The sequence below is a fragment of the Pelodiscus sinensis genome, chromosome 12, assembly GCF_052426305.1.
Source record: "Pelodiscus sinensis isolate ZL-2025 chromosome 12, ASM5242630v1, whole genome shotgun sequence".
Taxonomy (NCBI): domain Eukaryota; kingdom Metazoa; phylum Chordata; order Testudines; family Trionychidae; genus Pelodiscus; species Pelodiscus sinensis.
Genome location: NC_143063.1, coordinates 40,433,524 through 40,455,441, shown reverse-complemented (window position 1 = coordinate 40,455,441; position 21,918 = coordinate 40,433,524). Strand labels below are relative to the sequence as shown.

The 21,918-nt window shown below is 43.7% G+C and overlaps 2 protein-coding genes across 3 annotated transcripts in view; one reads left to right on the top strand and one right to left on the bottom strand.

Annotated features, from left to right (window-relative positions):
• Positions 1–21,918, bottom strand: part of BCO1 (beta-carotene oxygenase 1) — a 92,542-nt gene that overhangs the window by 68,087 nt on the left and 2,537 nt on the right. The gene's annotated exons all lie outside the window — the stretch shown is intronic.
• Positions 700–21,918, top strand: part of LOC102457958 (polycystin-1-like protein 2) — an 81,051-nt gene continuing 59,832 nt past the window's right edge. The window contains exons 1-6 of the mRNA XM_089781617.1: positions 700–1,131; positions 6,597–6,758; positions 14,340–14,525; positions 15,933–16,043; positions 17,630–17,777; positions 21,238–21,458. Coding sequence (XP_089637743.1) covers positions 780–1,131; positions 6,597–6,758; positions 14,340–14,525; positions 15,933–16,043; positions 17,630–17,777; positions 21,238–21,458 — 1,180 coding nt within the window. The 5' untranslated portion in view covers positions 700–779. The remainder of the gene's footprint in view (positions 1,132–6,596; positions 6,759–14,339; positions 14,526–15,932; positions 16,044–17,629; positions 17,778–21,237; positions 21,459–21,918) is intronic.

The window sequence follows — 21,918 nt, the reverse complement described above, 5'->3', positions numbered from 1 at the left end:
AGTATAAATAATGGAGCTCTGTTTAGCTTCACAGGATTATGCAAGGATTTTCTATGGATTTCTACGGATATGGAATTCACCAGGTTTGTTTTCAACTGAACGACTCAAAAATCTCAAAGTGAAATTTAACTGGAACAGCTGAGAGTCCCTTGTCTGTGTGTTAAAATAAGGACAGAATGAATATCACCTTTTAATTATATATATATATATATTACACTAGCATCCAAAATCTGAAATAACATCTATATTATCGATAAGAGAAACTCAAGACAATAAGAAGACTCTAGCTGAGCAGCTTGGTTCTTTCTCATCTCTATAATTCCCTGTCTTCGTAAATTCTGATTATTCTCATTCTTCATTCTTTCCTATTGATTACAGTGGTTTTTCTTGTAAAGCACTCACCTACAAATGTTCAGTACAATGAATCCTTTGACAGAGAGGCATTATCTCAGCGTACCACATGCCCAATGGCAACATATATCAAATTTATCTTTTCCACTCATGGATGAAGTGAAAAGTTTAATGACAACTATACAAACTGGTGTGATCTGGAATGGGATGTTTATACAATGGTTCTCTTATCGCCCATTGCAGGGATTTAGTATCAGCACTTACTGCATGTATCCCGAGACGCAGGAACCTTTCTTTATTAGGAACAATCTGTTTCACAGGCTATTGCTGGTATTATGTGACAGACAGCAAGGAGGAAAAAGAAAGATTGATGGTGTAACAGGACAACAGCCCAAGCCTTTGAAGAGAGAGGGACAAAAAGCGTGGTGATGTGGTGCGTAACACCAGTGCTATGGAGGGCTCCAACCAGTGAGCTAAGAATGTGGCTTCTAATCACTGTTCTCTCCTCTCTCATTCTCTGTTCGGCTGTGGAGGAAATTGCTCTTGAGGAGGGGATACCTTGTTCAAAGTACCAGGTGGCTTTCAACCTTTCATGCTACGAGTTTGTGAGACTTCAGCGCACTTTCACAAGCGCCCAGAGCTGGTGCGAGAGACGAGGGGGGCATCTTATTTTTATAGAAAATGAGGAAACTCAACAGTTCTTGCAGAAACATATCTCTGAGGACAGGGAATGGTGGATAGGACTGACCTCAAGTTCCCTTCTGAATGCAACTACAGAAGGTAGGTGATCTTGAAAGAGAAATAGTGACTTCTTTTAAGTTAGGCTGCAACATGAGAGAGTTGCTACATAGGGTATGTCTACACAGCAACATTATTTTGAAAAAACTAGTGGTATTTTGAAATAACTTAGTCCGCGTCTACACAGCAGGCAGTTATTTCGAAATAATGTCGAAATACTGTCAAGATGGAGGACTTCATACTCTGACTCTTGTAACTAAAGGAAGTTGGAGGAAGAGTGTTCTATTTCAAAATAAGTGCTGTGTAGATGCTCCCAATTTTGAAATAAGCTATACAATTGACGTAGCCAAGGCTTATTTCAAGTTAAGCCCTGCTGTGTAGATGCACTCATAGCTGTAGTAATGCAAGGAAACCATGTTGTAAGGTTCTGCTGATGAGTCACTTTTGTTCTAGTATCATCAGAGGCACATATGGGCATATATCAATGTATTATAGAGTTGCTTCTATTATGACAGGCACCAGGACCCTCTGGACCAGAAGTCAGGAGATCCAGGTTCTATTCCCAGCTCTGCTACTGACCTGATGTGTGACCTTGGACAAGTCACTTCACCTCTTTGCACTTCTTGTCCTTCTCCCACTCTTTGCCAGCCTTGTATAGTTTGAGTGTAAACTCCTTAGGGCAGAGATTGTCTTCTATGGTGTAGTTGTACATAGAGCAGCCGAGAGGGACCCAGATCTTGGCTGGGGCCTTGAGATACTATGGCAGTTCATATAATAACTATTGTTATATGGGCCATATCTGGAAGACATTATTGAGGTCTGTTTAAGTTGATAGCCCATTTTAAACATGCATACATGAGTGTGGATATGTATATGTAATTAAAATGGGTTATCTCAAACACAAAGCAGGACCTGTTATAATGGCTAGGGCAGGGAAGTGGGAGTGAGGAAATCTGGCTTTTATTCATAACTCTTATTTCTTACTTACTGATTTTCTGTGTGACTTGATAAAACCATTTTACCTTTCTCTGCCTTAGTTTTCCCATCTGTATATTGGGGATAGAAACAATATTTAAAATTGACTGTCCCAAAAACTGTATCATGTAATGCTTAAAACAGCAGGAAAACCCAAAGTCCTGCTTGCTTATTGCTTTATTCATTTCAAATCCTGTCTCAAAGAACTGCACTTGTAATAATAGGCTAAATCCAGTACTCAGTAATTCTAGTGTAAATCCACTGTAGACTTGCTCTATGCTACAAAGTTAAAGCATGGGATTAATCCAGATTTGCACTTGTATAGCAGAGCAAATTTTGGCTCTTTTTAAGGTCCTGTGATATGCAGGTAATCATGGATTTATGAATGAATAGATATACACTAGTACCTAGATGCAAGACAAAAGGATACATATCTTCAGTGAACATCATTGAGACTTAGAAGACTCAACACAATTTTAAAAGGATACAACCAAAGTCCCTTTCCAGGTCTTCATCCCACTCTCTTCCAATGGTGCAAACCAAGCTCTGATACAGGCTGGACCTCCCTGGTCTGGCACCCTCAGGACCTGACCGGTCCCGATCGAGAGGAATTGCTGGACCAATGGAGGTCCCTCTCTTCCTGGCCCATGCTCAAACTCTGCCCCTTTCGTCTCCCCTGCTAGGGCTCCAGCCTGCCCTGCTGCTGCCTCACCAGCCTTGGCTCTCTGGGCTGGAGCTCACCAACTCTCACTGGCTCCTCTGCTGCCAGAGCCGGAGCTGCGTGGCCTGGGCAGGAGCTGCATGGCCGCTGCCTGGGCCGGAACTGCACAGCTGGGGCTCGAGTTCCGCCTGAGCTGGAGCTGCTTGGCTGGAGCTAGAATTCTGCAACCAGAGCTCTGTTGCTGGGGCTACAAAGCTAGGGCCAGAGCTTCCTGGCTAGAGCTCCGCAGCTTGGGCTGGGGCTGCAGCTATGCAGCTGGGGTCAGAGTTCCCTGGCTGCTGCCGGGGCCAGCCCCATGCTACTGCCTAGCTACTGGGGACAGATCTCCCCACTGCAGCTCCCATCCCCCACCAACACAGGGCTCCAGCTGAGTTGCTGGCCCCAGCCCCGCTCCTGCCCCTTGGCCAGACTTCCCTACACCTGGACTCTGTGGTCCAGGATCACCTGTGATCTTGATGGACCACGGATGTTGCCGGAGTAGAGAGTTCCTCTTATGGGAGGTACAACCTGTATATGCTAATAATAAATTCCACAGGCTTTTCAGGTGACCAGGCAGCAAGTGTGAAAAATCAGGATGGCGAAAAAAGGTAATAGGGACTTATATAAGAAAATGTCCCAAATATTGGGATTGCCCCAAAAAATGAGGACATCCAATCACCCTATTCAGGGACTACATATGGGCATTTCCATCAAAATTCAGCTTCATATAAGTTTGTCTGACAAATAGTGGTGTTTATCCCCTCAGTCCTATTTATGAGCATGTCTTTTTATTAAAATGGAGCTCTAATAGGTTAGCAGTCCACCTTGTGTGCCCCTGAGACATAGGAATTGGCACAGATTGAGTGGGTGTGTTTTTGTGAGTGTCCTATGTTCAAATTTTGGAAGCATGTCACTGTCCATATTATTATAATTCTAATCCAAGGGCAATTATTAAATCACATATTAGAGTGGCTTGGATTTTCATGGGCTCAGTAGGTGCTCAGGAAGAAAGCCTGAATCTCTGGCAGAAGCACATGCCTACATTATTCCAGAATAAACATTTGAGAGGATATAGAATGTTGGCAGCATCTGTCTCACAACAATGGGCTTGATCCTACCACCATGACGCAGGGTGTGTATACACTACACAGCTTTTAGCTACATCACTGTGTCAACCATTTAGAGCCATGTTGCTAAAAGTCAAGCAGTGTAAACACTAGCTGCACTTTTGCAGACAAAAATCTTCCACCCCTGAGAAGCAGCATTCGCTTTGTCGGCAGGTGCGTCTGCTGACAAAGCACTGTTTATACTAGTACTTGAGTTCTGGAGGAAGGGGAGAAGGGAGGCTATAAGCACCTCTGAATGACAAAAACTTGTCACTCAATAGCCAGCGAAGCCAAAGCCTCAGGCAAACCTGCCTTTGGCTTTAAAAGAGTTGTCTGAGTAAGGATGGCAGGACTGGCCTTGCAGCTCTGCTTCTTCACTGACAATAGACATGTAGCCCACGTCTCCCACCCATAAGATGTGGCTCCAGCCTCTTCCCCGGTGTTTGCTACTTGGAGTGGCTGTTTTCCTCTCTTCATATCGAGGGTTGTTTTTTGTGACACCTGCTGCCTCCTCCAAGGTGAATTCCTCATGATGCTGACACACAAAAGGATGCTGTCCATTGGGAGACGGAATAAGCTACCACTGCTGGCAAGGGCATAAAACCCAATACAGAGGAAACAACAACGTACATGAATACAAATCCCAACAAAGTCATGCCATACCCCAAACCAACTGTATAGGAAAAGCTTCTGGGGGCAGCTGAGTTAGTCTGTAATAGGAAAAACTTAAAAAACAACAAATAGTCTGGTAGCACTTTAAAGACAAACAAAACATGTAGATGGTATCATAAGCTTTCACGGGCACAGCCCACTTGAACTTTACTGGGAGGAAGACATTAGGATCAGGGGACAGAAAGCATTACAGTTAATTAACAAATTCTAAAATATTACCATATTTCTCACCTCCTAAATCTTCCCTCCCTTAGCTGCCTCCTTGGCAGCTTCCCAAACAGATTGTATGTTGAGGGTCTGGTTGCTACAACACTGTGAATATTGACTAGTTTAACACAAAACAGGGATCCTCTTACAGTGACTTTACTCCTGGTTGAGGCAAGGTCCTCTCCTGACTGCCTATGTTGGAGTATTGGGTAGGGTGACTACCTTTGTTGGATGGAAACCAAAAAAACAAAAAAAGGGACAGCACTTTATTTTAAGTGATATTTTAGGGAAACTATTTCCCTTAGAAATCACGGATTTTTCTCTCGAGTATACATTTCTACTGTCCTTATATATATAATGCAATAATCATGTTTCAATTTAAAGTGACACTTATAATACAATAGAGATCTTAAGATCAGTGACAGGTAGTCACACCCTAAGAGACAAATCCATGAAATAAGGAACCTACTTGTCCATCTCTCAGTAGCCAAGTTGGGTCTCTGCCACTAACACTGGTCTCTGCAGGGCTGAAACTGCCTGGCCTATGTGCTGATCCTGTAGCAGTACAAAGATTCCCTTTGTGGGGATGGGAAGTTAATCAGAGACTGACCCTGAACTTTCTTCTTCTAGAGGCTATGTCCACACTACATTTTTTACAGAAGAGGCAATTAAAATGAAGCACTCATTAGATTTTCTCATGCTTCATTTGCATAATCTCTTCCGATGCCTTTTGAGCAAGAGAATAGTAATAGAAATGTAGCTGTGTTAGTCTGGTGTAGCTGAAGCAAAATGCAGGACTATATAGCACTTTAAAGACTAACAAGATGGTTTATTAGATGATGAGCTTTCGTGGGCCAGACCCACTTTCAAGAAGTTTTTGCACAAAAACAGGCATAATGATGTTGCTCAAAAAGGGGGTTTTGCGCAAAACAGACACGTCCACACTGCTTGGTTTTGCGCAAAAACCTCTTGCACAAAAGACATCTGAAGAGATTATGCAAATGAAGCACGAGAAAATGCTAATGAGCGCTTCATTTGCATTGCCTCTTCTGCAGAAAGTTTGTCATGTAGACAAAGCCTCTGAGCTGCTCCCAACACATGCTTTTATGTCTCAGAGGGTATGTCTACACTACCCTCCTAGTTCGAACTAGGAGGGTAATGTAGGCATACCGCACTTGCAAATGAAGCCCGGGATTTGAATTTCCCGGGCTTCATTTGCATAAGCGGGGAGCCGCCATTTTTAAAACCCCGCTGGTTCGAACCCCGTGCAGCGCGGCTACACGGGGTATGAACTAGGTAGTTCGAACTAGGCTTCCTAGTTCGAACTACCGTTACTCCTCATTCCACGAGGAGTAACGGTAGTTCGAACTAGGAAGCCTAGTTCGAACTACCTAGTTCGTGCCCCGTGTAGCCGCGCTGCATGGGGTTCGAACCAGCGGGGTTTTAAAAATGGCGGCTCCCCGCTTATGCAAATGAAGCCCGGGAAATTCAAATCCCGGCCTTCATTTGCAAGTGCGGTATGCCTACATTACCCCGCTAGTTCGAACTAGCAGGGTACTGTAGACATACCCTGAGTCAGGTCATCCTCTCCCAGCATAGCTGAGCAGTCCTAATACAGCACTGGCCCAGCAAAGTGCTTGACTTTATCACCTCCCTATTTACCTAAACAGGAGTTTCCAGCTCATTCTGCCCCAAATCCAGACTCCAAGCATAGAGGGGGCTCTAAAAGCCCTTGATTGTTGTGATCCATAGGGTAGGACCCTTAAGACACTAGTTCTGAGTTCCAAGATCTGGCAAAATCCAGGGATGGTTACAGACATTTTCAATGTGGCTTACTCTGTTCACAGGATCACTGACTTGGTTGGACTCTTCAAATATAAGCTACAGCAACTGGCATGAGGATCAACCCTCTCTCTTAGGCAATTGTGGGTACATCCTGAAGAACGCTGGCTATGAATGGGGCATGACGGAAAACTGCAGTCAGGAGTTTGACTTCATTTGTCAATTTGGTAAGATGTACAGCAAAGGATGCTAGAACTGAGCATGCTGCATTTCAGGCACTGTGTCAATGTCCTAGGATTTGTTAAAAGTCATAGTTCTGTAAATAAATATCATGCTCATTTTTATAAAAAACCCAAGCACATGTCCCCTTTGCCTCTCTGCTGATGGTATGATCCAGAGAGGGGTTGAGCCCTAGAGTCAATGAAAGTTGCAGGTACCCTATACCTCGATGGTTCAATTTCCAATCCCAACAAAGAAAGTGGTGGTTTTGTGATGTGGATCTTAATTGCAATGAGGGGCCAGAATCAGACTACATAAGTGTAAGCGGGGGAACGGTCCTGCTATTGTGGGGAACTTTCCTGGCTTCTATACCACCCCGGTGAAATGGACCAGCGAAAGGATCTGAGTCCCCGCTCCCACTTCCTTTACCATACAGCCTCCCTGAACCTGAGGGCTCCCCCTCCACTCTCCTGAGTAGCAGAGTCCTCCAAACCCCAACAAGGCTGGGCCCACGTTTCCTGGGGCTTAATCCCTGACCTTGTAGTCACTAGGGGCAGGAGTTAGGGTGTCCCAACTCCGAGGTGCTCTCTTTACACTGCATGCTTTCTTGGCCCAGTGATCATTTCATAAGGTTCTAAGCAAATATAATTTATTAAACATCAACTGATTAAAGAGCCAAGAATAAGAAAAAAATGAGAATGGTTAAATTAGAACACACAGCACTGCTCTGTAGCACAGGGACATCAAAACAGCAATCTGCAGAGTGTAAGGACAGTTCACAGTCTCTTCCTTATAGGCCCCTTAGAGGCTCTGGATGTGCTGCAGGGGGGCTGCAGGCTGGACATGCTTGCTCTGGCAGTGACCACACAGCCTCAAGCTCTAAGTGGCCAGACCCCTCTCCCAGTCTGGCCTGCTGGGCCTCTTGGCTGGTGATATCTCCCTGCCCAGAGCCTCTCCCTACACTCTGCTGGTCCCAGCTGCTCACCACACCCAGCTGTAGGCTGTGCTGCTTTGCCAGTCTCCAGCTCCTTGCATTGCTTCTCTGTCCCTTTTAGCTTCTCTGAGCACTGCCAGTCTGCTGCTCAACACAGAGTCTGCACTCCTTGGGCTGTGTGTGCCTGGCTCTGTTGCTGAAAAACTGCCCCTCAGCACAGCTTGCACTCCTTGGGCTGTCTGTGCCTGGCTCTGTTGCTGCAGGACTGCCTCTCCACACAGCTTGAACTGCTCTTAGCTGTCTCTCAGCTCTCTCCTTGCTCAGAGACACCCAGAATAATCCCAGCTCACAAGGAGGACGGGGCCTGGCCTCTTGCTTTCCTCACTGGCCTGTCCAACCTGTCAATCAGGCTGAGCTGGAGTGTTGGCTGCTTTCCATTGTCTCTGGGGTCTGTCAGTCTCAGGGCCCTGATTTCTCATGGACCCTTCCCCTTTTGATACTGGGAGCTGGCAAACCAAAAAATCCCACAGAGTTTTAGTAAGGGGCTAAAAGTCCCCTTACATAAGTCATTTCTACATATGCCCAGAGGCAAGGATAGAAGCAGATTTCCAGAGATGAAAGGCCACTGCATTCACTTACTATGCAACTAGTGACTCGTTAATTTGGACTCAACTCCTTGGAGCACACGAGTAACCAGAAATCAGTATCTGAGAATGTTACTCTCGTCTACTCTCAAACTACATCTGCTGTACAGTGTTGCAGCCTGTAGTTTCCCCCTAACCTAAGGAGAGTGACTAGACCTTGTAGTTTCCTCTGGCTCCGCAGCACCAAACAAATACAGCTTGCGGTGCCTAATCTTTCCACCCAGGTAAACTCTGGCTTGGATCAAGCAGCCATGGAATGGAGTGCTGACTATGCTACACATCCACATATAAGGAGAATTTGTGCTTCTCAGCAGTTTCACATGAGTGAGGCATTTTAAGCTGCTCATTTATGTAAACTAGAGCTAAGGTCACAAGCATCTTAGTATTGTTCAAGACAGTTAAGACTAAAGTAGACTGTGAGGTATTATTGTGGGGACCTCACAAAATTGGGAGACTAGGCAACAAAACGGCAGATTAAAATTCAATGTTGATGAGTACAAAGTAAAATATATAGGAAAAAAATAATCCCAACTATATACATATAACGACGGATTCTAAGTTTGCTGTAAGCACCCAAGATAGAGGTCTTGTAGTCACTGTGGATAGTTCTCTGAATACTTCCACACAGGGTGTGTCTAGACTACATGGAGCCATGTAAACTTGTTTACCCGACATAGTCAATGAAGCGGGGATTTAAATAATCCCTGCTTCATTAAAATAAAAATGGCCGCCACGCTGTGCCGACAATCAGCTGATCCGGCATAGCGCAGCAGTCTAGACGCGGATCGGTCGACAAGGGAAGCCTTTGTCAACCACTCCCTTATGCCTCATGAAACAAAGTTTACAGGAGCGGATGACAAAAGCTTCCCTTGTTGACCGATCCATGTCTAGACTGCCGCGCTGTGTCGGATCAGCAGATTGTCAGCACAGGGTGGCGACCATTTTTATTTTAATGAAGTGGGAATTATTTAAATCCCCATTTCATTGACTATGTTGGGTAAACTAGTTTACATGGCTCCATCGATGGAGCCACGTAGTCTAGACACACCCTCAGTGTGCAGCAGCAGTCAAAAAGGCTACCAGAATGTTAGGAACTATTGAGAATGGAATGGAAAATAAGACAGACAATATCAGAATGCTACTATATTAATCCGAGGTGTATCCACACTTTGAATACTGTGTCCAATTCTGGTTGCCCCATCTCAAAAGAATTTAATGGAACTGGGAAAAGTTCAGAGAAGTGGAGAAAAGACAATCAAGGTTGTTACAATTTCTATACAAGGAGCAACTACAAAGACTAGAGCTGTGCAGCTTCATAGGAGGGAAGTATGATACAGGCCTATAAAATCATGAATGGAGAACATGAATAGAGAAGTGTTATTTTCCCTTTCCCACAGAACAGAAATGTGGGCTCACCCCAGGAAGTTAACAGGCAGCAGGATTGATACAAACAAGGCAGCAGGTTTAATACATGCAGTTCACACAATACAAAGCTAACCTGTGGAACTCATTGCCATGGGTGATGGCCAAAAGCATAACTGGCTTTTTAAAAAGAACTGGATGCATTCATGGAGAACAGGTCTATTAAGGGCTATTAGCCAAGATGGTCAGGGATGTAACCCTATAATCAGGGCAAAAGCTGGGACTGGAGTACAGAAGTGGATCAATTCAGCAGTGCTCTGCTCAATACACGCCCACCGAAGCTCTTGTGTGGGTCACTGTCAGAGACAGGATATTGGACAAGATGAGCTGACCCAGTATGACCCTTACGCTGCTGCAGGGGTGCCTGGCTTCAGGTTGATTAACATACATAGGCTGTGTCTAGACTGGCATGATTTTGCGGAAATAATTTTAATGGAAAAGTTTTTCCATTAAAAGTATTTCCGCAAAAGAGCGTCTAGATTGGCACGGATACTTTGCGCAAAAAGTGCTTTTGCGCAAAAGCATCCGTGGCTCGTCTAGACGCGTTTTTGCGCAAGAAAGCTCCGATGGCCATTTTAGCCATCAGGGCTTTTTGGCACAAAACAATTCTTCCCGGTCTACACTGGCCCTCTTGCGCAAGTATTCTTGCGCAAGAGGGCTTTTTCCCGAGCATGAGCGTGAAAATATTTGCGCAAGAAGCACTGATTTTGTACATTACAAAGTCAGTGCTCTTGCGCAAATTCAAGCGGCCAGTGTAGACAGCTGGCAAGTTTTTGCGGAAAAGCAGTTGCTTTTGCACAAAATCTTGCCAATCTAGACGCACCCATATAGTCTACGAATCCAGTAGTCAGGCAGCAGTTGCTAAAAGCTCTAACAATGTTCTTGCCCTGCTCCACTATCAAGTACAGTATTTTAGGCATTTAAAAGTAAAAGAAGAAGTTTTCTTTAACTACAAAAGTTATCACCTCTCTCTTAGTAAGGAGTTCAGCATTCATTACCACAGGGCCTCATCCAAAGTCCTTTAAAGTCAAAGGGACTTTTTCCATTGATTTTCACTGAAATGGGGTTTGGATCAGTTTTCTAAAGAGCAGTACTAGGAGTTGAAAACAGATTAATAACAATGGGTTCCATTACATCATTTTGTCATTAAACCAGAAATGAAGCCTTTGATCAAACAACCATTTCGGAGATTGATCCAAATCACTGACTTGTTTGCAGTCTCTCTAGTGCTCTCTGGGGGAGGGGTGAGACCCAGGTCAATCCCCCCTCTGCCCCAGGCAATGTTCCCACTCCACTTCTTTCTGCCTGTGCCCCATCCCATCTTGTCTCCATTCCACCCTTTCTCCCCAGGCTCATCCCCTAAGTGATGAGGTCCCAGGGGATGACTGAGGGCCCTGGTGCCACCAGCAGGGGTTGGCCCCCACCACACTCACCACAGCGACAGGAAGCAGAGTGACCTGGCCCAGGCCTCTTCATTGCCCCAAGCCCTGCTCCTAGCCTTGTTGCTCAGAAGAGCAGAGTGGGCTGGGGCCAGAGCACTCTGCTTCCCGCCGCCATGTGAAAGAGAGCGACCCAGCTGGCCAGGCTGAGAGATGGCGGAATGGAGCAGGCTGAGTCTGGGTCATTTCCCATTCTCCCACCACTGGCGAGCATGGAGATGAGCCCAACCCCTACTACTGGCCCCCCAGTAATCCCCCAAGCCACTCTGGGCTTCCCAGGTCTCCCAGGCTGGCTGCCCCAAGCTGTCCTATGGATGGGACAGCCCTGAGTATCTCCAGTCCATATCCACCAAGGCACAAATAAACTTCACTAAAAGAGTAGGGGACTGGGAGCAAGAACTGGGTTCTTGTACCAGTTCTACGTGCTATGAGTCTGATCCATTGTCCACAGAAGTCAATGGCAGTTGTTTCATTAGTTCCTCTAGATGTTGGCTTGAACCCTAGGTGATCTTTAGCAGCTCACACAATATTTCTAACGTGCTTGGAATCCTCATATTGAATGTCTATAAGATCTGACAATCTAGTCTAAGTGATCCTGTGACTAGGTGCTCAGATAATGTTGGTAAATGCAGAATAAAATCACAGTTAGATAAATGCACTTCAAACTACGATTTTCTCCCTTCTGTCATTCTTCCTAGAACATTTTGTGCCTCTTTATTTGCAGTTAAAGTTTCACAGACTTTGTGGAATTTATTCTTTATATTTCACTATTAGATACATAACAAATCATAGCACTTTACTATAGTAAAATGCACATTTCTAAACCGGTATTGAATTGGTAGTGTTTGTCAGTTAATCCTAATTTTTTAGGATATAAATGCTATGCACAATTTTCTGAGGGAGCAGCTACAATGACAACCTTCTCTGTGGAAAAAAAAGAACAAAAAAACCACTAGATAATAGCCCCAATTAGAATTTAACAACAAATTATGTTACAAGTTTATTCAAACAGCTCTAATCTGTAATCTGGCCATGTTGCTATAGATACAGCTAGGCTTAGATTTAGCCATTAAATAAGGATAGCACACAATTACCACACTATGCACACACTGGCACTGCTAAATGAGGCGTTCAAGAGAAACATAGTCATAGTTGCAACTGGAGAATGATGTACTGAAATCTGAGCCAATTGAAGCATTGTTCTTCTGTGATGCCCATCAGTTTGTGATGCCAAGGGTTTTCAGGCATTTTCTTTCTTAAATCCAGGAGTGGCTTGAGGCCAGCTGCGGCAGCTGGCACCCCAGGCGGAGTGCACGATCGGCCCCTCCCGCCTGCAGGGCTGTCAATGGACTGACATCATTGGCGGGCGCCCCAGGCGCCCCCGTGATGTCATCATCGGGTGCCCCGGGCGACAGCGCCCTAGTCGGCGACCTAGTCTGCCTATAGCCACAGGCCACCCCTGCTTAAATCAGTTCAGTCCCTGGAAGAATCATAAACAGTTATCAGCTTGCCCCTCAAAGAACAAGGTGTGTGTGTTAAGGGGCATGGTCTGGCTCTGCTTACTTACCTGCACAGTTCCACTGAAGTCCATAGGGATGTCTCATGTGAGTAAGGGAGGGGCTCCAATGAGTACACTATAGTCAACCCCTTTTCTCGTGGGTAGCGTCCTGAGCCTAATGCAGATCACACATTACCTAGGGCAGGGGTGGCCAACCCATTTAACAAAGAGAGCTGAAAAAGCAGTGGAAAAAATGAGAAGAGCCACACCAGAATTGTCAAGCAAAAAAAAAAAAAAAAAGTGGCTGCCCCTTTAAGAAACAAGCTTAAGATTTTTGCCATATCAGGCTCCCATTGACAGCCGCCACCTTGGGCGCCATTTTGAATCACCACCCTGGTGAGCACACGTGAGCCGGGTGCCATTTGGGGGAAGCAAAGGAGCAGCTTCGTGAACCACACTTTTGGGGGAGAAGAGCTGCATGTGGCTCGCGAGCCACAGGTTGGCCACCCCTGACCTATGGCCTTAGTGTCCAATACACCAGCCATTTGGCCAGTTGAGTGTGGCTATTTGGCTTGAACACTGTGGCTATTTGGTTGGTTGGGTGTGGCTAGTTTGCTATAGCTGTAGTCACTATAATGGCTACAACTTCAGATTTGGCTGGACACCACAGATCTACAGGCAGTTCCTAATATCACAAACAGCTTGAAACTTTTACACGTTGCTGGTCAAAACTTTCAAATAAAAAAAAGTAATGATTTTTTTTCAAAGTTCTTCATTTTTAATTCATTTTTAATTTTTAAAATAAATGAAGTCTGGAAAAATGTTCTGTTGATTTTTGAAAGCCAAAAAATATTTCTTTGCTCCCCACTCCACACACACACACTTTTCTTAGTTCTCTCTCTTTTCTTCTTATTTTACTTCACTTATTATGTCTGAGAAAGAAAAGAGCAGAAACTGAAAAATTTTAGTTTACTTTTTTTATCAACCTCTCCCCCCGAAATTTCAACATAATGAACCCAAAACAAAAGGCATAAATAATTGATGAAACATTGCAGCCCATATTACCTTTTCATTTTCCACCAGTGTCACTTCAACCTGCTTTTTCCATACACATACTCAGCAGTCTTCAACTCCTCACTTCCTTCATAACTCAAATACAACTTTTTGCTCATTCTATGAGGCAGTGAGAAGCCAGCATGCTAAAAGTTAAGACCAGAGAAAGATCTGATTGAAATAAAAAATATGAATGGGGGAGGAAATTGCAGGTTTTTCTCAAAAAAACCCCAACAAAACAAAAAAAAACACCTCCCTTTCTTTTCTTCTTCAGACATTCACAATTCTTAAACATTTCCACTAGCTCTGTAGTTGTTCATAAATGGAGAAAGTTTCATGTAAGTTACATCTGAATCCCTTGCCCTTTTTAAAAATGTTGCTATTTTGTAAAAATTTCAAGATAAATTACAAATATCCTACAACATAACTTTAGTCGAGACCCCAACTTCAGGGATCACCTGGGGGCCTCATTTTCTGACCACACAAATTTCTGGTAAGGGAGAAGCTATTGCTAGTTCTTGTGATAGAGGGTGAGATACAGCAGAGCCTGCACTGCATATTCTTGTCTGAGATGATATCTACTCTTCCTTTGCCATCAGAATCTGGTCAGAGCATTGCTTGTGATAACTTTAATGCCACCATGCAATGTGGATCAGGAGAAGTCATTCAAATTGGTGACAGTTTCTATGGGCGGAAGACCCCTCACTACTGTGTATTGGAAACTTCCCTTCAGCTTGACATGGAGGAGGATTGTGGCTGGACCAATGTCAAGGACGAAGTAGCAGGTAAATAACTCATGCCACCATTTGTCAGAGTTCCACAGGAAGCACTACAATGTGTGGTACCTAAAACAATTCACTTTGCTTTATTTCAGTGGATCTTCATGGGGCAAATTATGCTCTCAATAACACGAGGCCAGAGTTAAGTCTTATGTTAGTGCCACTGACACGATCCTGGCAAATAAAAACTATATATATATATATATATATATATATGCAAGCTTGATTCTAGATGCCTACTACTATATACCCTGTTGTCCAATGGTTAGGCCACTAATGTAGACTGGATTCATGTCCCTATTCTGCCAGAGAGTTCCTGTGTGACTTGTCATTTGACCTGCCTGTGCTTTAGTTTCTTATTTGTAAAGTGAGAACAAGAGTCCTTTTCTGCCTCACAAATTGTGAAGTGCTTTGTGCCATACTGATGAAAAAGCTCTGTGCAGAAGCTAGACGTTATTACTGTTCAGCTGTGCACTTCTTGCATTAGTTTTGCTAATTGTTTGCAATGTGATCAAAAGATTTCACTGTCATTTCATTGCATTTTTCTCATTAGTAGAGTTTAGGTTTATGCCTTGTCCATATTTTTTATCAGACTAAGATTTTACGGAACACATGTCATTATTTATTGCTAAGATGGAGCCCAGTGATGGTTGAAGAGAAACCTCACTGGAAGAAAAGTACATGCAGGTGAACAAGACTGGTATTTATCCACCAGATTTTATGGTACAAAGTTTTCTATTCACTTGGGACTTTATTCAGCCATGGTTCCCTTTGCCCAAATTACATTAAATTCAATTTCTCCCCACAGTTCTCTTGTCTCTCTGGTATGGAACCTACATAACATCATTGATTCTATTTCATTATTTCACCCTAATGTTTATCTTTCCATTCTATTAAAAAAGCATGACTGATTAAAAAATCAGGTAACTTCTCTGAATGTACAAGTGCCCTTGGTAATTTCATTTCACCTCTATCACAACGTGAATGTAAGTTCTGTCTCTGGCACTGAAAGTCCTTCTCTCCAGATTTACATCTTATCTCTGTAAGCTGGTTTATGATTATGTATTAGACACAGTCTCCACTCAATCCCTTGTTGCTCCTTATAAGCTAAATTTTTACTAATTGCTAATTCCAAATATTAGGCTATTGCTGAGATTCTGGGCCAGACGAAACCAAAAATGGTTCGACCCTTAACTTTGTAGTATGTTTAAGCACTTCAGTGTTTGTGAAAAGCAGACAATTAACTACATAATAAAGTAAAAAGTAAAATAGGAGTTTGCTCCAAAACAGATGGGATGAAAATGCCTTTTTCTTACCTCAGTGCCCACCTTTTCTTTGAGTTGCTGTGAAGTTTAAAGTTTGGTACTTCAATATACCATATACTAGTGGACATGAGACTGTGATGCCTTTCAGGGCAGTGTCATGGACTTCAGGCATGCCAGGTGGCAGCAGATGGGACCTTCTTTGGAGATCCTTGTCCTACATTGGGAAGCTACTTGTCAGTTCAGTATCACTGCATGGAAGGTAAGTATTAAAACTAGCCACAAGTGCTCATTCTGTACAGTGTGACTGGTAACTATTTCCTTCAGATAGTTTTAGAAGTTAGTGACAGGTCTGAACCATGAATATCAGACATGGGTCTGAAATTCCCCAGTGTCTGAGGAGGTTCACATCCAGTGTTCAAGAGAAGTTCAGGTCCAGATCAAAATTTCCCCCAAATCCCATGGGTTCCAGATGTGCTGTTGCCAGGTCAGGTCCTACTCTAAAGACAGATATATGTTGCAGATGCTCAGGAAAACTAAGCGTCTGCCAGCCTGTTGGCAGCTAACCCTGATGAACTGCATGTGTGGTTCCCTGATGAACCAAAGGATCCCCACCCCTAGGCTAGACAACTGACACGGTGGTGATTTCTGCTCCACTAAAGCAATTACAGCTTTTCTCAATTTAAGGGGATCAGTGGTGTTATGAACCCATCACAATCCCTATCACCCAGGCACATGGACTCTCTCTGGCTCTGTCCAGAACCTCCTACCCACCTCTGAAAACAACACTTTCATCAGGATGACATCATATCCAGTTAGCGTCCAGGCCCAGGAAAGTTCACAATGGGGTAAACACAAAAATATAAGCCCCTAGTACACAATTTAGTCAAATTATACTCCAGTATCTGCAAACTACCTGCAGTTCATATGTAGATAAGATTCTTCCTTGCACAATTGACTCCCTGCGCTGTCCAGGAGAACACAGTTGATATTTAAATGAGGTACTGCCTCATTTAAACTCCCCTTGCTCCCCAGCATATGCCTCAGAAAGTTCACTCAGTTACCTCCTTTTGCTGATAAGCATCAGGCCCCAGTGCTCACTCCTAGAATAGGTGTAGCCCAGGCAGTAAATAGCACAAGGAGCCTCGAAACTACTTCAACAAAGGGGCTCGGTTGTGACAAGGAAGGGTCACTCCTAAATGTCCATGGCCTGTTCCAGCGGTTCCCAACCTGTGGTCTGCAGACCTTGCAGGGGGTGTGTGGAAAATTTTTAAAAGTAAGGATTAGGCCCACCAACATTTGTCCCTGTAGAACTGAAATGAGACCACCAAAAGGTGCTCAGATACCAGTAACCAGGATTAGAATAGGACCAATGGGCTAGATGCAACTCTATAGCCCATTACCAGTGCCCTGAGCTATACAGTCTCCAATTTCTATTGCCTTCAGATCCATATTCTTAAGGAAGGCTATGCTGGGACAGTGGAGCACACTTTAGGGAAAGGATAGAGCTAAATATAGATTAATTGCATAAGAAGAGTGTGCTTAACAAGAAAGGTCATGTCAAATGACAGTTTTATCGGACTTTGAATTAATACATATGAGTAGGGAGCTCAAGTATGTGCAAAACACTCCAGAGGATAATTATTCTTCAGCAAGAATCATGACAAGCAAAACCAGAGAAAAATCAGCTTAGTACTTCATGTCATTAATTCCCTCAATTGTCTTAACAAGGCAGCAGTATCGAGCGGCTGTGCTTCAGCTAAGGCCAGATGACAACAATACATGAAAACAAACAGGTTTTGCAAGGAGCAGTTGATGATGCTGTGCTCTGTGCATTATGTTTTACAGGTTTGCAGCTGGCTGTGATGGATACATGCTTTATCTTTGAAAATATTACAGTTTCTTTGAAATGGCTACTCTCTCCCTATTCTGGCAACCTCTCCTGTACAATTAACACTGGAGATGGGCACACTATTGATCCCTATTACCCTGTCAAGTAAGATGAAGCTTTTATGCATGATTTTACAGAAAGGCTAAGGATTTTTTTTTAATTTTAGAAGGTGTTTCGTGTTTCATGTCTTTTAAAACGAGGTTCTGCAAACAGCAGCAACAGGACATACAAGCAAGATGGTTGGTTTTTGCTATAGCTTGCTTTGAAATTGTTAAAAGCAGAAATGCATATTCTATCAAACTGTCAGCCACAGTCTTTCATCTGCTCAGTGTAAGTGAATTCTTTTTCCTTATCGTGGGCTTTAATCTAGATTTGGTACACACAAAAGTACTGAGAAACCTGATGCTCTTCTAAGAAAAAACTGCCAAGGAGCTTTAAGTCTGATATTTTTCTCTCCCCTCCCCCAGATATTTTTCAATACCTGATAATATTGAAAATGGTTCCATGGTGCTTTATTCATGAAAAACAAGGGCTCAACTTAGATGGGGCCACTATAACTGGCTGGATAACAGTTCTCAGAGAGTAGTTATTAACAGTTCACAATCCTGCTAGAAAGGTATAACAAGTGGGGATCCACAGCACAGGGGTCTGTTTTGGAATCAGTTCTGTTCAATATCTTCATCAACGATTTAGATATCAGCATGGAGAGTACGCTTCTTAAGTTTGCAGATGATACCAAGCTGGGAGGGGTTGCATCTGCTTTGGAGGATAGGGTCATTATTCAAAATTATCTGGACAAATTGGAGAAATGGTCTCAGGTAAACAGGATGAAGTTTAATAAGGACAAATGCAAAGTGCTCCGCTTAGGAAGGAACAATCAGTTTCACACATACAGAATAGGAAGTGACTGTCTAGGAAGGAGTATGGCAGAAAGGGATCTCGGGGTTATAGTGGACCACAAGCTAAATATGAGTCAACAGTGTGATGCTGTTGCCAAAAAAGCAAACATGATTCTAGGGTACATTAACAGGTGTGTTGTGTGAGCAAGACACGAGAAGTCATTCTTCTGCACTACTCTGCACTGATTAGGCCTCAGTTGGAGTATTGTGTCCAGTTCTGGGCACCACATTTCAAGAAAGATGTGGAGAAATTGGAGAAGGTCCAGAGAAGAGCAACAAGGATGATTAAAGGTCTAGAGAAAATGACCTATGAAAAAAGATTGAAAGAACTGGGGCTTGTTTAGTTTGGAAAAGAGAAGACTGAGAGGGGACATGATAGCGGTTTTCAGCTATCTACAAAGGTGTCACAAGGAGGAGGGCGATAAATTGTTCTTCCTGGCCTTTGAGGATAGAACACGAAGCAATGGGCTTAAATTGCAGCAAGGGAGGTTTAGGTTGGACATTAGGAAAAAGTTCCTAACTGTCAGGGTGGTCAAACACTGGAATAAATTGCCCAGGGAGGTTGTAAAATCTCCATCTCTGGAGATATTTAAGAGTAGGTTAGATAAATGTCTGTCAGGGATGGTCTAGACAGTACTGGGTCCTGCCATGAGGGCAGGGGACTGGACTCCATGACCTCTCGAGGTCCCTTCCAGTCCTAGTATTCTATGATTCCCTGAAGTGAGGTGCATGCTGACTGCACACAACACTGAGTCTAGGAGCCATACATTGCCTCTGCATCCAGTCAAACCACTGCTACGGTTCAGTCAGCACACCCTGCAAATTCTAGGTACGCAAGTTAGCAAAATTATCCTGGGAGACTGTCTTGGTTAGAACAATCTTGCAACCCACTGAGATGAAGAAGGGTGACTCACACAGACCACTCACTAGGCTAGGTTGCCTATTGCTACCCTAAAAATTATTTTGGGGAAGTTCTTGGTTTGTGTTATTTAGGAGGTCAGACTAAATTACTGCAGTGACTCTCTCAGATTTGAAATCCATGAAGTTTTTCTTTTAACAACCAAATATTTCTCTGCAATATTTGAAGATCACTTTTGCTGCATTGTTCTAGTGCAGGGAAATCCAGAAAGGGAATCAGCCTATAAACTCATCCATCTACTTATATAATCCATGAGTGAAATGTAAAAAAAAAAAGAGCAGAAAGGGTAAAAAGTAAATGTACTGTTAAATATTCTTTCAGGGTTAATAGCTGAAGGCACTATTAATGGCACAGGTAAAGAGCTTTATAAAAACATATTTTATCTTGATCATATTTCAGCAAATTAACATTTTTATGGTTACCTCATTCCCTCAATCCCCCACTAACCCAATTTGTCTGTATCAGCCATGTGAGTGCTCTAGAGCAGGGATGGTCTCCTTTGGCCTTGCGTTATTCAGAAGTGGTCCAGCTGAGATTGTGCTTAACTCATCTCAGCTAACTCATGTTAGCTAAACCCTATCTAAACTCAGTCTTTTTCATAGTCACACAAAGACCTTTATTACGTGTTTATACAATGCCTCATGTCATCTACCCTGACCTTGGATTAAGTTTCCCAGGTGGTACTGTAATAAATAAATAGTTCATAAATAACAGTTCCATGGATATTTATTTTCTGCATTGATTTGCATTCTGTGATTTCTCTCACCTCTTTATTCTGCTGGGGGCTTTGAGCAGGGTTATACAGCATGGTGAGAGAGATTCAAAAATCCTTACCGAAAGTCATTGGAACTTGTAATCCAAACTCCCTTAGGCACTTACTTGTGAGTATCTCCCCTGTGTTACAAACCCTAGTGGCTTCAGGACCCTTTTCAGTAGGAGTGCACCTACCACTTATGCCGCTAAGAGAGCTGCACTAGTGTAAGCAATGAGGAGACATTTTTGCCAACAAATCCAAACAGTCAGGAGCAGGAATTGGGAGCCAGGTCAGCTCAGGTGATCACAGTCAGGAAGCTGACAGGGTCAGGTTACTAGGAGATCAAAGTCAGACAGTAGGAGCAGACAGCACCAGGGAAGCAGTCAAGGAAGCAGGAGGGGATGTTCACTCAGTTGCATGGACAACTTCCTGTTCCTGGTTTAAACAGAAGCATGGAACCAGTCAGGACCCCAGCCATTTGGCCAGTCAGATCCCAGGACTAGGGTCCTCTGAGTTCAGCTTCTAATTCTGAGAACCGGTTTTAGCAGGTTGCTGAGTGGCAGGTTAGAACTTACTCATGCCTGTGGTCTGGACGTTGATACCTACAGTCCCTGACACGAGCATAGCAAAGGCCAGGGTTAGAGAGATGAGAATAGACCAGCACTGAGATGATCTTGCAAAATGCTGAGTATCCTCAGCTCCCACTGACTGTAGCAATAGGATAAATGGGGATGAAAAATTGGGAGGAAAGAAATGTAGTGTGACCACCTGACATATTGTGTTACTGCATATTCACTGGGGACAGGGAGACAAACTTAACCCTGGAATAATACACAAGCATAATAGGAATTAGTGAGGTTGAAGGCAATAACACATTTCTCTTAGAGGCATAATTCAGGAATAGTGGCCATTGTTTTCAGATCGTACTATAAATCTCTCAAGTGCAACCTCCCTTGACAGTTGGATGTCCCTTTTGCTTTTAAGCTTGTCCAGCAATGTGACACACCGGTATACCTCCCCTGGTGAGTTTACTGTCTTTGTGGAATGCACAACCAGTGAATGGCACGTTACAGCACAAAAACTAGTGACTGTTCAGGACAAGATGGATCAGCTCAACATTACTGGGTGCTACAGCAAGTACGAATCAGGAAACAGTTCTCACTGCAGGACCTTGTACGGGGAAATGTTATGGATCCAAGTTGAACTTAATGGAGGTGAGAAGAATCAGTTTGCACAGATAAGTGGTAGGTTCAGTGGGTACAGGCAGAATCTCCACTAAGCAAATCTGTATTTATTTAAACGAAAGCTTTCACTAAACGTTAACTCTCTCAAACTAACTTCATCCCACTTCCATGCTATGGACACACTTCAGATGTGAGCACAAACCCTTTCCCCTTCTGGATACATCTGTCAAGCAAGGACCATATCAGCCTAAAGAATTAATACAGCCTGCTCTTCTTGGCACTGCATTTAGTTGGAGCATGGGTACGGGCATGGATGTGGGTGAACATACAGTTGGGGAAGGCAAGCCCCAGCCCAGCTCCTTCTACCTGAGTCCCCACCTCTTCTGCAACTCCCCCTCCCTCTTATGGAGCCAAGCTTGGCCTCCACTGCAGGTGACTGCCTCCCACCCTCTGAAAATGCCCAGATCTCTTCGTTTCCCCCATCCCAGTG